At 42.3% G+C, this 15688-nt stretch overlaps 2 protein-coding genes across 2 annotated transcripts; both read right to left on the bottom strand.

The window, feature by feature from the left end:
• Nucleotides 1-76: 76 nt before the first annotated feature.
• Nucleotides 77-2659, bottom strand: cenpa (histone H3-like centromeric protein A; the record flags this gene model as incomplete). The annotated part of the gene is made up of 4 exons (XM_083984149.1): nucleotides 77-205; nucleotides 539-613; nucleotides 1731-1846; nucleotides 2521-2659. 4 exons carry the CDS (start codon nucleotides 2657-2659, stop codon nucleotides 77-79), a joined length of 459 nt encoding a protein of 152 aa, XP_083840275.1.
• Nucleotides 2660-6563: 3904 nt separating this feature from the next.
• Nucleotides 6564-11794, bottom strand: psmb10 (proteasome 20S subunit beta 10). Its single transcript, XM_083983041.1, has 8 exons — nucleotides 11624-11794; nucleotides 10156-10249; nucleotides 9966-10063; nucleotides 9243-9383; nucleotides 8889-9004; nucleotides 7598-7656; nucleotides 7011-7162; nucleotides 6564-6831 (listed from the first exon to the last, which is right to left on the bottom strand). The coding sequence occupies exons 1-8, from the start codon at nucleotides 11689-11691 to the stop codon at nucleotides 6720-6722; spliced, it is 840 nt and encodes a 279-aa protein (XP_083839167.1). The 5' UTR covers nucleotides 11692-11794; the 3' UTR covers nucleotides 6564-6719.
• Between the last annotated feature and the right edge of the window lie 3894 nt (nucleotides 11795-15688).

Raw genomic sequence — 15688 nt, 5'->3', positions numbered from 1 at the left:
CAAATGATGATACACTAGTAGCAGAGTCAGAAAACGTTTCAACAAATTTGAACTGATTGGATTGGGTGCTCTCGTGTTAGAGGTTGTCCACCCCACGGATTCTTCTCGCCAGCTGAATGTCACGGGGGAACAGGGTTACTCGCTTGGCGTGGATGGCACATAAGTTGGCATCTGAGAACAACATCACCAGAAATGCTTCTGCAGCCTGGGAGGATGAGGAGGCAGAATAACAAATGAGGTTAGATCCAATGGTTAAGACGACAAGATCATTCTCTCTTTTTATTCAAAGTTAGTCGGTTGAAAGTTTGAGTAAAGCTTTGATTTGATTTAAAAAATAATAATAACTTAGTTTACCTAAGTTATTATTAAAAAAAAAAATCAAATATCATGTTATGAGTCACAGTTATTAATATGAGTAACATCAGATCCCCGTGGCTCCATGTTGTCTTCTGGAGCATGTGCAGTTGCTGCGATGTGTGCAGTCTGTACAGAGGTTCTGTGTGGACACACAACAGCATGTTGAAGGGACTTTGTTTACCTCCTGCAGGGCAAGAAGAGCATAGAGCTGCCACATCAGAGCCTGTGTAGAAAAACTCTGACACACCTCACGAACCTGCAGTAAACAGAGAGAGATCAGTTTTAGTTCATTCACAAACTCTACACCCCGAGGTTATACAATTCAAATTCAAATCAAATCTGTGTGAGCCTCGTATTCAGGCTCACAATAATTTAACATGACTGTTGAAGAAAGTAAGAAGGAAAAAAAATCCATGAATTAAAAATAGATTTCATAACAAAAAATGTTGCCTCTATGTAGTTTCCTGAGTTATAGATCTCTGATGTGGTACTGCAGAACAGTCTGGATATATATTTTACTATTTTTTATGAATTTATTTTTAGTTTAAAACAATAACATAACCCATTTTCCTTTATTTTTTTTATTTTCTCATGTGCGCTCATTTACAGATGCTCTGCCCACTTCAACACACCCAGAACAATCAGATAATCACTTGTCACACAATCCAAGTTGGTACAAAGTAGTTCACTCTGTGGCTCCAGGCTGCAGCAAACAAATCACACCAACAACAGATGAGCCCGAGCTGCTCGGTCAGAGATTGTTTATTTCTCCATCTGTATGTGACAGACTTTCACTGTTTGTCTCCACAGATCTCTCCTTATTCTGTCATGAAAATGACTTTATAACAATAGTGAATGTCAAGTTCTCTTCACCATTGTCGTTCAGAGCAGAGTGTCAGTGTCAGTGCTGCCAGGTGTGTGAGAGGACTGCTCCTCCCCTCCGACACATCAGGTCAGAGAGAGAGAGGTGCAGTAGGAAACAGCAAAAACACATCACAGACAAACATCTAAATCAGAAACAGAGTTGGTGAATGTGCAAGGGAACTTTTAAATTGCCATAAGAAATAGGAAATCTGATCTCCTCAGTGCAACAGTTTCTGACAGCAGATGAAATTTATAGCAAAACAGACTATGTCTAAAACAATTGTTTGATCTTGTTTTTCTTTTCATGATTGTTGGAAGCAGAAATCATAATTGAAAATTAAATGTGCGCATCCCCATTCAGTGTTTCTGATTTTAACCTGACGCAACAGATCGATCGCCATCAGTGTAACAGGAGCTCTTGTGAACATGGAGCTGATTCCTATCAATACACGAGGAGGAACATTAAATTGTCCCTGATGGTCTGTTCATTCTGCTGCTGTGTGACTCACCAGGCGAGAGAAGGGGGCCTTCCTGAGCAGGAGGTCGTGGCTCTTCTGGTACTTGCGGATTTCCATTAAGGCCCTGGTTCCTGGTCGAAACCTTCTCTTCTTGGGTGTCCCAGCAACTGGAGGCCGGACACAGAGAGTTTGTTGTTTTTAACTGAGGCAGCACCACCACCAGAGAAAACCACTTTTATAGAGACAGGATAGCTTAGTTTGTGAGCTTGTGAAGTAGAGACAGAGAGACTGAGGCTTTTCTGTTTGAGGAAATTATGAATGTTTGATGAACTGATTTGTCAGAATCAGTATCTTCTTCACTGAAACGCTTTTGTCTTTATTTATTTTAACTCATCAAACACATTGGCATTTGATTGTTTCTCTGATAATCTATGAACCAGACACCTTTTACCAGCTGTTTATTTCTCCACAGAGGAGTCCTCCTCTCCATAACAAATACCTCAGGGGATAAAAACCAGTAAAATCAATAAATAAATCAGTTTGACTTTAAAAAAAATATCTGAGATTCGCTCAGCTTGTTTCTCTGATAATTTCAGATCCAGACATCTGAGGACTGTCATCTGGTTCAAAAATACTATAAAATATAATATAGTTGAAAACTACCACAGAGTACAAAGTTGTCTGTGGTTTAAAACCAGATGAGACTAGATTCATGTTGAGCTTCTGTCTGAAAAACACAACACTGACACATGATCATGGGGGATATAATGTTATTAAGAGGCAACCAAGTGACGGGCACTGTCACTATAAAAAGTGTAGAAATAAACTAAGTCTTTCTCACCTGAAGGTCTGCCTCGGCCCGGGGACCTGGGTGTTGAACGGGATGGCCCTGCGACTGGGGCAGGGGCAGGGGATGGGGCTGGGGGGCGACGTTGAGGGGTTTTGCCCTTCCGCCGGGTGGCAGACGAATCGTGACGCATTGTGCCCGACACACAGGTTAGAACCACAGGAGGAACGATACAGCAGCCGAGGCCGGACTGTGAAAAGATGTAATCAAAGGTCAGAATGCTGATGATTTTTAGATGAACTCTCCTGAGTTAAGTACAACGGCTGAAACACAGACACATATCCAAGTGTGTATGTGGTACATAACAGGATTATCAAGTGTTTAGAAAATCATTCATTCAGATTACCAATTGAGTCAGTCTCGATCAGAAAAGTCACAGATGCTGTGTTTAAAACTCAAATACTCACAGTAGGTCAAGGCAACAGCTGAAAATGGGCTTCAACTACCAAAATTTAACTAAATAGACTGATCTCAGGGGATTAAATATGAGGGAGACTCCCCTGGTCGTCCCCTGCTTCAGTTAAACCTGGGTTTACCTGTCCAGCTATGAGCTCGTTCATTCATTCGTTCGTGTTAATTATTGCACATTATCAACAATGATGGAAGAACCACTTATGAAGTATTGTATGAGATATGAGAAGATACCCTGATGCCTTTACAGGTTAATTATAGTGATGTCATATGGTGATGCTTAAGAGGGAGAAATGTCAACAAACTAGAACAGTGAATACACGGTAGAAATAACTCACTAATTAAAGTCAGACTGAATGTACAGATAATCAAAACATAGGTCACACATTTATGTATCGTGAATGACAGTTTGTATGGATTTGATGTAAGTTAGCCTAATTCTCACATCAGAAACATCTTATACAGGGTTAGGGTAATACAGTTCATCACGTCGCCACACACTTCAGCATCCCTCGTAAACCTCCATTGTGTGCCTATGAACACTGGGGGTGTTTTGCCTTTGTGCCAATCAATTTCTCCTCTGACTATAACATATGCAAACTGCTAGTGTTGTAACTGTAGTAACGTTAACGTTACAGCGATGTGTTTTTACGAGTGAGAATGAACTTTTAAGGTGAATGGACTGAACTGTAATAAAAGTGAAGCCTAGTCGGAAAGAAGACAACATAGTGAGGACGAAGGGTTTCTATTGTCTGCCCGCGGGAAAAAGTCACGGAGATTTACACTAGTGTTTCATTTCAGTCGATAACGGTAGCACAGCAACACGGTGAGGACAGTTAGCTAACTGTTAGCTCCTTATTTACTGTAACGGCAGGCTAACTTTTAGCTGCTGGCTGCTATCATGGCAGTAACTCAGTAAAAACTCTGTATAGTGTTTCAGTTGGTCGTGAACCTACCTGAGGAGCTGGACAATGATCCGAAAGTTTAATTAAACACCGTAAAGGTATGTAATTTAACGGTTCCGACTCGAGTGACAAGCCACCAACAAAACAGACACACAAATTCAAACGACGCCTCTTCTCCAGCTCAGCCAATCGGCTTCGAGGAAGTGGGCGGGGCAGCTCACATGGGAGCGCTCGAAGAGTGGTATCAGCACTCGCTAGGTGAGCGGGAACATGAGCGTCAGCTACACATTTCACTGTGATGAGGTGACGCGCTGTGATGATGTGAGGCTGAAACGCACCGTGAGGCTGGATGTAGATGATTGGAGGTCAGTTTAAAAACCTGCCAGCGGAGTAAAGACAGTACAACCATGGACTGTAAAAAGAGTACAACCAGAGCCAGTCTACCAAACTACTGTCCACTAACCCCAGTGATCATTAATGGAAGGGGATTTTAAAATATTTTTAAATAAGGTATTTTGCCAATTTAAATCCCAGTGACACTTTACAGTAAGACTTTGCAGATGGAGGATTTGTAGATGCTTAAAAAAGAGGTTATAAATTAGGTACACCGTATAAATCACACCAACAATTACAAGACACTTGTAATTATCTTCTTAACATAATTGGTAAAAGGAAGCATTATTAAAGCAGAAGTAAGCGATATTTTTGTGTTAAAGCAGATATCAGTGGAATGTTTTTGTTAATATAAGTCCTAAATAGTCCTATTTTCCGTCAGCAATCACTTACATGAAGTATTTCAGCCTAAACACGAGTCTCTCCGTCACTCTGCTCTGCTGTAACCCGAGGAGAAAATTTTCCTTGTGGGATACAAGTGTTATCCAATGAGGAGAGAGAACGGCATGAAGGGCTGTGTGTGCAGTGTTGCCAACTCCTCAGTAAGCAAAGTCGCTATTGGCTGTCGTAAAAGTCGCTAAAAGTCGCTAAATGACGTCATTATCTCAGCGGGGGGGGGGGGGGGGGGGGGGGGGGGGGGGTGCCGGCGGCAGCGGCCGGCGGCAGCGGCCAGCGGCGCTCTTTATGTCTGTGGCGTGGAGCAGTGCGTCTTTGAATGCAGCGGAGGCAGCTCCGTGACACTACTGTGTAGGCTGAATACCTGTGAGTGCCCGCGGCAGCGCCGCTGCTCGTTGAAAACAGCTGTGATAACGTGATTTCAGGTCCAGAAACGTTTGTAATATCACGGGAAAAAGTCGCTAGATTTGTCGCTAGTCGCTTTTGACAAAAAAAGTCACCAAGAGGGGTTGGAAAGTCGCCAGATTTAGCGACAAAGTCGCCAAGTTAGCAACACTGTGTGTGTGCAGCCAAGGGATGCGCGTGAATGTGGTGACGTAGCACGAGGACCAATTGATGCCTGACAAGGGCGGGGGCTGCTAACTCATGGTGCGTTCAAAGAAACTCGTACTTTGTGTTTTTCCTTCCTGTGAAGTCATACCAGTTCGATCTGGTACGAGTTCACGGGTCGGAAGTTACGAGTGGCCGTTATAGGGAACTTTCACAGACAATAGGATGGTAAAAACATGAGCTACGGGTTACCTGGAACGCTACCAAGTCGTAGTTGTGACTTGAAGCTGTAACTTACGGTTTCAAAAGCCTGCCTTGAACGCAGCATTAGCCGAAACGGCCGTGAAGCTGATATCTGCTTTAATATAAGTCTTAAATAGTTATATCTTCCAACAGCAATCACTTACATAGAGTGTTTGGACCGAAACACGGGTCTGTCAGTCACTCTGCTCTGCTCTGAGCCGAGGAGAAAACTTTCCTCGTATCCTACAAGTTTTGTCCAATGAGGAGAGAGAACGGCATGAAGGGCTGTGTGTGCAGCCAAGGGATGCGCGTGAATGTGGTGACGTAGGGACGAGGACCAATAGATCCATGACGAGGGCGGGGCTGCTAACTCCATCGGCTGACAAGACGTTATGGTGCGTTCAAGGCAACCCGTAACTCGTGTTTTTCCGACCTGTGAAGTCGTACCAGTTCGATCTGGTACGAGTTCACAGGTCGGAAGTTACGAGTGGCCGTTATAATGACTTTCACAGGTAAAACAGGTCGGAAAAACACGAGTGGGTTGCCTGGAACGCTACAAAGTCGTAAGTCGTGACTTGAAGCTGTAATTTACGGTTTCAAAAGCCTGCCTGGAACGCAGCATTAGCCAAAACGACCGGATCGCTTACTTCTGCTTTAAGTGTAACACTATTTTATTTCAAGTGTTAGAACATATGAATAAACTTAATTTATGTTGTATAAACAACCTGATGATAAACTAGGTCTAAGACAGTCATAAATCCTTTGTAAGGGTTGTCTTATTGCAAAGCCATGTTCTTTTGCCCTGATATTTGAGAACACTGGACTGGACAAACTAAATACTGAGCCATCTGCTGTATGCCTGTGGAAATGGTAGATTTACAGTATATTGTCTTTTAATTTGGGCTGTGGTTTTAACTCAATGGTTTTTGCTTTAGTGAAGTCAAGTTCTGTTTAAAACTGTATAAAAAATGTTTAAACCCATGTGATGTAGCTGGTAGATGTGGATAGGCTGCTGAGTATGTGGTCTCCAAAACATTCACTTCCTTTTTGGTTTGCTGTGTGTTTGTGTATGAAAGAATAAAAGCTGCAGTAAATCTCCACGTTTCCCCCAGTCACAAAACAACATTCACACTCTGATCATTTAACAAACAACAGAATTTATTACAATGTGACTTATAAATTTAGTGATGCTGTGAGACGCTAAACAATATCTTTTACATCTTCATTCATCAGTGCACCGACGTATCGTCACCACACACTGACCAGAGTTTATTCCAGTACAGAGTGTTGTGTGTCCTATTCAGTGTCCATGACCTGGACAGACTGGTCGACCACATCCAAGGAGAGGGGAGTCACAGTCTTGGCGAGGACGGCTGTGGTTCCTTGTTTGTACCTGTACTGTCCCTCTCTGAAACACAGACAGGGATGAGAGACACCGTTAGTTTGATTACAGTGATGAGTCAACATTTGGAGCTTCAGCACCACTGAAAGAACTAACTTTTCCTTTTCCACTCTAATGTAACAGGACATCAGAGGGAGACATGACTGATGTTCGTCTGACCAAGGGGACAGTTTATATAGATTTACCTCTTGCCCTTCTCGGTGGGCTTGTCATAGCCTCTCAGGTACTGCACCCCAGCCTCGGTGATAATACACAAGTCCACGTTGCTGCCTGAGCCCAGGTCACAGAAGATCCCTGCAGTGATGGCGTCTCGTACCAGCTGTTTGGCCTCGTCCAGCTGGAAGAGAGAGAGCAACAGATGAAGATGGTGGTTTGTACAGAGGGAATCATGTATTTTTTAACTCACAAATTCATATGACACAATTTTACTCAAATGTCTACACGAAATGAGACACTAAAGGTTTTGTATCTAAATGGTGAAAAATCAACTTTACTATGCCATCATAACTCTTTTAGCCATGATACAGCACTGGAACCATATGAAGGAAATACTGGACTATGACCATATTTCCTCCAAAATAGCTGAATGGTTGCAGGTGGTCTGTTCACAAGATTCATAATTTTCACTTGTTCGTTTCGGTGCTTATCTTGGTATGTCCTAGTTGGTAAATGTTCACACTGCTATCTTTAATTCTATCATTAAATCTATCTATCATCAAAAAAAGACATAGTTTTATTCGACAACACCTGTCAGATGAGAGGAAGGTCTCACCTCCATGTTTGGTTTGAATCTGTCCTCAAACACAGAGACAGCAGCTGCAGCTCCAGAACCTGAAACCAGAACCAAACACCAAAAGGCAATTCAGAGATTTTTTAAGGGGACATATTATGGAAATATCACTTTTTGAAGGCTCTTTAAAGGGACAGTATGTGAGATTTACCCCCATCTAGCGGTGCGGTTGCATGTCGGCACGTATTCTTGCTGTTGCGTTTACGTAAACTCGGGCAGAAGTCAGAAAAACAACACACGCTGCATGTATCGGGATAAACAAGCCTCTATGTAAACAAACGGTCCGCCAGCACGAGGCAAAACAATACAGGCGTGACAATATGTTGTCATGGTGATGTCGTATTGTTTACCTGACCCACGTTTTACCGGCTTTCTCTCGTCGAGTAAAATAACATCCAGTTGGTTTGCCGACGGCGTCACTCACGGCGTCATTCAGGTGTCTGACTGCACCTGAAGGCAACACCAGTGCCTCCGTCCTTCCTCACACTAGCTACACGGTGGTGACAGTTTTAACAGGCGCTGTCTGGAAAACTTTCTCCCCGAGCCGAGAAGCTCCGGCGGCCCGAGTTTGAGGTTACTTACAGCCACGGTGACACTGAACGTAAAACATGGCGATTCAACATGGCAGAGAAGGTTCGGTGAACCCCCCCCTGTATGTTTGTAACGACTTGTAACATCTCATTCTAAGGTACGAGAAAGCGCTCGTTTGTATGCGGGCGCGATTCCACTTCAGTGAAATACGTATTTATGAAAGCGATATTTGATTTTTGTCAATAAAAAGCCAATAAAGTCCCATACTGTCCCTTTAACATATATTTGGGTGTTTGTCTTGCCTTTCGGCCCCCAAAATGTGAGAATTGACAAAAAAAAACTGTAATGTTCAGGCTCCCTAGGTTGAAATCCACGTGGTTTTAGGAGCTGTTCCCTCAGTTGTGATTTGCATAATACCACCCCTACCTGGTACCAGTAGAAGGGGCGGGGCAAGCAGTGGTTAATTTGCATTTAAAGGGACAGGCACGGGAACCAGCCGTTCTGAACAGGGCTGTTTTGAGAGGATGAAATGAGCTGTGATGTTTGATTCTTGGAGTATTTTGACCAAAGCATGTCACAGACATGACTTTAAGACACCTGGGAACTATTTTCATTTGTGGAAAGGGGGCAGAATATGTCTCCTTTAAAAAATGTTTTCGTTCAGCTGTTTTTTTTTCTTTTAATCCCACACATAGGCTCACACACACATACTGACAGGTATAGGCTAAACACACAAACGTACCCATGGTGAGGAATGGCAGTTTGTCGTAGGAGCCGTGTGGGTAAACGCTGTACAGGTGAGCTCCAGTCACATCAACTCCTCCAACAATCAGAGATGAACCGATGTGACCCTGGTACCTGAAAAAATCAGACAGACATCACTGCTGCTTCAGCTTCACTCAGAACAGTGAGAGTCGATGCGACGCAAAGTGTTTACAGACTGAGCCCAAAACCGTTCACTTCATATTCAGAACCATAAAGACATTATAGCGCGCTCTGCTCCACCTCCGACTGAGAGACCCGTCCCGGGTGAGGAGGTGGTGACGGGGGATCACCTGTTGAACTTATTGATGTGCAGGAACCAAGAGAAACAAACCTGAACAGCATCTGTTTCAGCTGCCGGGTTACCATGGCAACAAGAGGGGGGCGCCCCGTGTTGAGCATGTGCAGCTCCACATTGGACGACATGATCTGCGTGGTGATCTCTGCGTCTGCAGCCACGCCGGCCCCACAGCAGCTGCAGGACGGGACACAGGTGAGTTCAATCGGCATCGACATTTAAAGGTCCAGTGTGTAAAATGAGGGGAAAACAGTGACATCTAGTAGCATTCTGATTATATTAGTTATCTATTAAATAATTCTATTTTTTATTTATAAACATGAAACTCCTGAAACATGCTCTCTGGTTGGCTGGATTTTCCACACATGGCAGCGCAAGATGGCGGCACTCTCTGCAAGACCCTTGCTATAATGTATATATAAAAGAAGAATTATAAGGCTATGAAAACCAAACAGATTTTATTATATAGTGATTATACACTTATACAAATATATTCATTGGTAGTATATTCAGATTTTGCCAATAAACCTTGACAAATATTACACACTGGACCTTTAAACCACCCGTGTGTCTGTCTGAAGTGTTACAACAACAGGTGTAATCATCACACTATATTCAGTGAAATGGGTTCTGTGGATTTTATCTGAAATGAAATTCCAAGTACAGAGGGAGGGGGCTGAACCTGAGTGCAGGTGTCTGATAAACCACAGCGACCCAGTCTATAGTCTACTCCTGCTGTGGACCTGAACTGTTACTCACTAGATCTTTGGAGCGATGTAGTGAATCTTCATGCAGTTTTTGTCGGCCACCACCATGTCGTCTGTGGCCCTGGTGTCGGCTCCCAGGATCACTCCGCCCTGAGGGACAAGGCAGCAAATACTCAGGTCACTGCTAAACCACAGAGTAAAGAGAGCTCCCTCACAGTCTCTGATGAAACAATGGTCCTCACCTTGTAGACCATCCCGGCGATGGTGGTGCCGGTTTTTCTGGCATTGGGAGCCTTGTAGCCGAGCTCCGAGAAGCTGGACTCCAACACTGTATTCCTGTAAATGACGAGTGAGCATGAGACAGAGGCGATCCACTGACTCCCTCCTGGTACCGGACATAGACCCAGTGTGTCCTGACCAGCAGGGGGTTACAGTATACAAGTGTTAACAGGGACAGATAGGCTTCATGTCCCATTGCACAGAGATTTACCCTGAAATTCAACCAATTAACTCATTGCGAGGTTGACCAGGTGAATTCCGTAACATCTGGAAAAATCTCAACTGAGATATGTCACACCATTAGGACCATTAGTGCAAATGTGTTTATAGGATTATAGTCCCACTTAATGTGAAATACCCTGCTTTGATGGACCCTGAGAACTAAAAGAAGAATCTCTCTTTCTTTTCTATGAATTACTTATAGTTATCTTTTACTGTTTTCAATTGCTTATTTATGTTTATATATTGCAGTCTACTTTGAATGCTGTATTTATATTTTCTTAGTTAGTTTGTACAGTATGTGAGTGTGTGGGGGCTGCATATGTTTAGGTAGCCTATATGCTTCTGTATTAAGTAATGCAATACAAACAAAATCAAGTTTAAATGTTAAATGTCAGTAATATTCATACAAATATCACTTAATTGATTTTATTTATTTTTCACATCATAATGTAAATAATAATAATCTGTTTTTTTCTTGGCTTTGTACAACACTATCATGTTCCTTTATGTCTGTGAATGAGTTGCAGGCTGAGGCGTTTCTATAGCAACAGTACACCGACCATTTTGAGAATGTCTTGATTATCTGTTCTGCCAAAACTCAAATATGAAAACTTTTTATTATGTCAACAGTGATCACTGACTTCCCTCTGTGTTAATGGATCACATTTCACAAGAAGATTATCCTCTCCTGCACTCAACAGCCCACATCCAAACCTTACCAGGTGCCTTATTAGCCCACATGCTATACCCTCACATCTGGACCAAAATATTCCAGCTGTCGGTCAGTCTGGTGGATAAGAGGCAGACTATCCAGATGTGGAATACCTCCAGCATGTGTGGTGCCAGAAGTTTAATTTAGTGTTTTTTTTTTTTTTTTTTAAACTACCACTTTAATGTGATATCTAACATGAACACCTGTAGCCTGTGTGGATCTGACAGAAGACTCATTCTCCTCACGCTGCTACTGTCTCTTTGAAGGCCTCTTTAGAAAGCCTTTTTTAGAGTCAGAGTTCAGCTCTCACACAGTTTGGAATAAGATTTTTGAGCGCTTTATTTTGAAAGCTAAATTACTTTAATGTTAATTATCGTCTTGGATTCCGGACGTGGACGCGGACTCTGTCTGAACTGGACTGTGTCTGTGTCTGTGTTGCTCTCGGAGCCACTGACGACAGTAGGCTACAGACACAGCCTCATGTCTCTGTCTCTTACCTGCGGCTGTTTTGGAAGCAGAAGCCCCCGGCCTGCTGCTGCTCAGCGGGACTCAGGCTGTGGAGCATCTTCAGCAGCACGAGGAGGTGAAGAGGATAAAGATGAAGGTGAAGACGACGGTGAGAGTGAAAACCTTCAGGCCCTGCAGGCTATACCGCTGTGTGTCAGCGCTTTTCACCGCTTTTTGTTACTTTTACTTTCGTTTTTTCGCACAAAGCCAAGCCTCCTGCTCCACTGTAAGAAATGTCCTCACACACACACATCACTTCAACCCACATAACTTTAGACCTAACTCAGAGACTTGTCATTATAAAGCCTGGAGGAGACCTCACTGTTGTCCTCTCACTGTTTATTGTTAAACTCATTCTCAGATTTGAAATGAATGAGGTGGCTTCCCCATTTACAGCTGAATTTAATTTACTGTCATTTTTTACAGTGTATTAAAATGTGTCAAACTATCAAGATGGACTCTGGAGGCCTAAGATGTCGACTCAGGTGACACATATCAAAATAGGCAAGTTTAAACATCTATATTTTTTTTGTTATTGCTGGTTTTTGGGTGTAAATTTAGTGGCCCACTGTCACAGCTCAAACTACTCATGATAATAAAAGTCACGTGTTCTCAAACTGGATGAGTGCAGCACTGTTTTGTAAATTCTAGGTTTATCTTTTATTCTTCAATCCTTGAAGAAATGACAAAGAAATAACTTGATAAGTCAAATGAGCAGAATCAGTGATAATTAGAATCAATGCGAGTTAGATTTGTGCAAAATACTGGGTGATTATAGAGTAAAACTGAAGCAGAATAGAGAGGGTTGATAATTATATAGAAATTAATTTTTTAAAGTAATACAGGGTTGTTTTTGTAGGCTACCATAATATCCATGGACATCTCCTATGGCATAGTGTGAGCAGGTAATGCCAGGTCTACTATTTTAACAGTCAGTATGTCAAAAAATAAACTCAGCAGCTGAAAATGGGAGACAGGAGTCATTCAGATGTTTGTTTTCAAATTGATCTTAATTATGGAAAATAAATTTAGTTATAATTCATGTGTATTTGATGAGGTTGATGAGGGAAACCAAGAAATCCCATGAGCCTCCGTAGCGTACTGTAGCTCTGAGCAGCCTGCCGTTCCGCTCCGCCGTTCCAAAAACAGCTTGCACCAACAAATAAAGGTAACGAACCTACTGCTATGACTATAGCAATTATGGCAATGGGCCAATTTGCCAAAATGTTGAACTATCCCTTTAATATAACTTTAATTCAAGTAATAAAGTAATATTTTTCAGGACTTGAAATTACAACCATTTTAGTCACGTATGTGCCGAAAATGTAATCTGTGTGACTTCAAAATATTTGGGAGTAAACCATTATTGTGTATTGAGCGAAATCATGGCACGCCTCTTTGTTGATCAGTTATTAATTCAATTCATTGTTGATGAAAAGGCTGTCTATCAAAGAGAGTGGCTCATTACTGACCACTAGAGGGCGCACTATTGCTGTTCTGCCTAGCAACAGGAACCAGTTTGGATTGGTTTGCTTAACCAGTAGCAGAAAAGGAGAGAGGACTAAAAGGTGTTGCTGGCAGTTTTTCTGTCGTTTTTTCCTGTGTTCCAGGCCTAGTTTTTTCAGTTTAAAGGGATGTGTGCGTCAATTTGTCCTGTAAGTAGATTCCAGTTGATATTAATTATTATTGTCTTGTGGATTGCAATTGTTTTAAGTTAAATAATAAGCACTGTGTTAAGATGGTAGCATCTGCAAATGTGAGTGAGATAGTAGAGAGAAGAGAGCTCTTTTGAAGGACTCCCCCCCCCCCCCCATCAAATGCTCAGTATACCTCAGCAACATCCCAGACTGAGATGATTGACGGTTGTGCCCATGTTACAAGTGTCATTATCTGAAATGACAAAGTCCAAAATCTATGCCATCATGGCAGATGAGGCAAGAGATGAAAAATCAGAGCAGTTAGCTGTTTGTGTCAGGTAGCCTATGTGTCACAAGGGCCATTGAAGGAACATTTAGCACTTGCAGAGATAAAATCATTTGATGCCCAGTTCCTTGCAAATGAGCTGCAGCAGCAGATTCAAAACAATGGTCTTGCAGAGCTCAAGTGTGTAGCACAAACATATGATGGTGCAGCTGTCATGAGTGCGTAAGTTCTTGGAGGCTCAGACTAGGCTTGGATTGACAACAGTTGAGCTTGTGCAACTTTCAAACACTCACTGGGCATGTCAGTTGCGATCAATCAGTGCAGTTCTTGACACATTGTCTGCCATTTTGGAGTGCTTTCTGCCATTAGATCCCCCATAACTGTTGGTCTCAGTCTATGCACTACTGATGTTTCAGTCACTTCTGTCTGTAACCAAAGGACTCCACAAGCTCCTTCAGAAAGAGACTTAAGACCTGGCAGAAGCTTTGATCTGCAAACAAGCAGTGTGTGACACACTTAAGGGCATTCGCACAAATGCATTTGCCACAGAGTTTTATGAGAGAAAAGCCCCGTGCCACACCCACAGTATCCCTGAACAAGGTGCCAGGACAAGGCACAATCAGAGGAAAATGGATGATTTTGTACTGGAGACAATAGCAGGTGCACGCACTGAATTGAACAACTCAGACACATTGAAAAGAGAGTTACTTTTCCCATTTGTGGATAGGATGGTTGGCGAGTAGATGCAGGACTAAAGGGCATCCAGGCATGCAGTCCTAAATCTGAGAACTTCTTGAGTGAATCACACTTGAATGAACTTGCAAAACACTACAGCATTGACCTGAAAACAGAGGAGGTTCTGATGGACAGAAACTTTCTTGCCCGGAAAACAGAGGCTGGATGTTCACCCAGAGATATGTTGTCTGTGCACAACCTCCTTGATTCAGACATGTTTCCCTCTCTGAAGGCAACCATCCAAGTTGCCCTAACAGTGCCTGTAAGCAGCTGCTCATGTGAAAGGTCCTTTAGTGCACTGCATCGGCTGCACTCCTGGCTACATCAAACAATGGGTCAGAAAAGACTTCACAGTCTTGCAGTCATGTCAATTGAAAATCTAAATCACAATAGAGTGATAGACGCCTTTGCCACCCATAAAAACAGACGACATTCTTTGATGCTCCCACCCACTAGTTTTTCTGCATACAGTTTTGCATAATACATGTGTGCTCTTAAGAAAAATACACCATTGTAAACTATGTGGATTTTTTTCTTTTTGTTGTTGTTGTCAATGCTGTAAACATACAGTACTTCCTGTGTTTGTTGTTATACTGTATTAAAAAAATAAAAAAACTTCCACACAGTAAAGTATCTTAAATCTGTCCAGAAAACCGCAGGATTGAAATGATTGAATGACGTGCTGTTATTTAGGCAGCTACTCTTAGTAGATTACCTGCAAAATTTAGCTTTAGTAGCTTCAGAGGCTACATCAACATCACCCTCCACTGAATGTATTATCAGCTGCAATAAACTACACTTTACAGTCATATTTCTGTGGTTATTTTGGCGAAAGTAACTCAAAAGTAATGCAAAAGTAGTGTAATGCATTACAATTGTGAGACAGTAATATTGTAATGTAACTAATTACTTTCAAATGACAGTAACTAATATGTAATGTATTATATTTTGGATGTAACTTGGCCAACACTGTGCCCGACATTGATAAACTGTTTAAGTTGGCTTTAAGTTAGGTATGTTAAGAAAGAGCTGCTACTCAGTCCTAAATTTGCCTTGAGCGTAGTTAGTGGAAGCATTGAACTATCCCTCAGCACTTGGCTAAGCCTATGTATATTCAGACTCTGCCATGCTATGTCAGATAATGCATTCCCACCTGTTGATAATAAGGGATTGTTCCATAGAGGGGACACGAGGGGAGGGAAATTCCACTGATGCCTAAGTTAAAGCAGAAGTAAGTGATATATTTGTGTTAATATAAGTCTTAAATAGTTATATCTTCCGACAGCAATCACTTACATAGAGTGTTTGGTCTGAAACACGGGTCTGTCAGTCACTCTGCTCTGCTCTGAGCCGAGGAGAAAACATTTATCGTATCCTACAGTTTTTATCCAATGAGG

The sequence above is a fragment of the Trachurus trachurus genome (assembly GCF_905171665.1).
Source record: "Trachurus trachurus genome assembly, chromosome: 12".
Classification (NCBI taxonomy): domain Eukaryota; kingdom Metazoa; phylum Chordata; class Actinopteri; order Carangiformes; family Carangidae; genus Trachurus; species Trachurus trachurus.
Note: the sequence above shows the minus strand (reverse complement) of the source record. Positions and strands in the feature narration are given on the sequence as shown.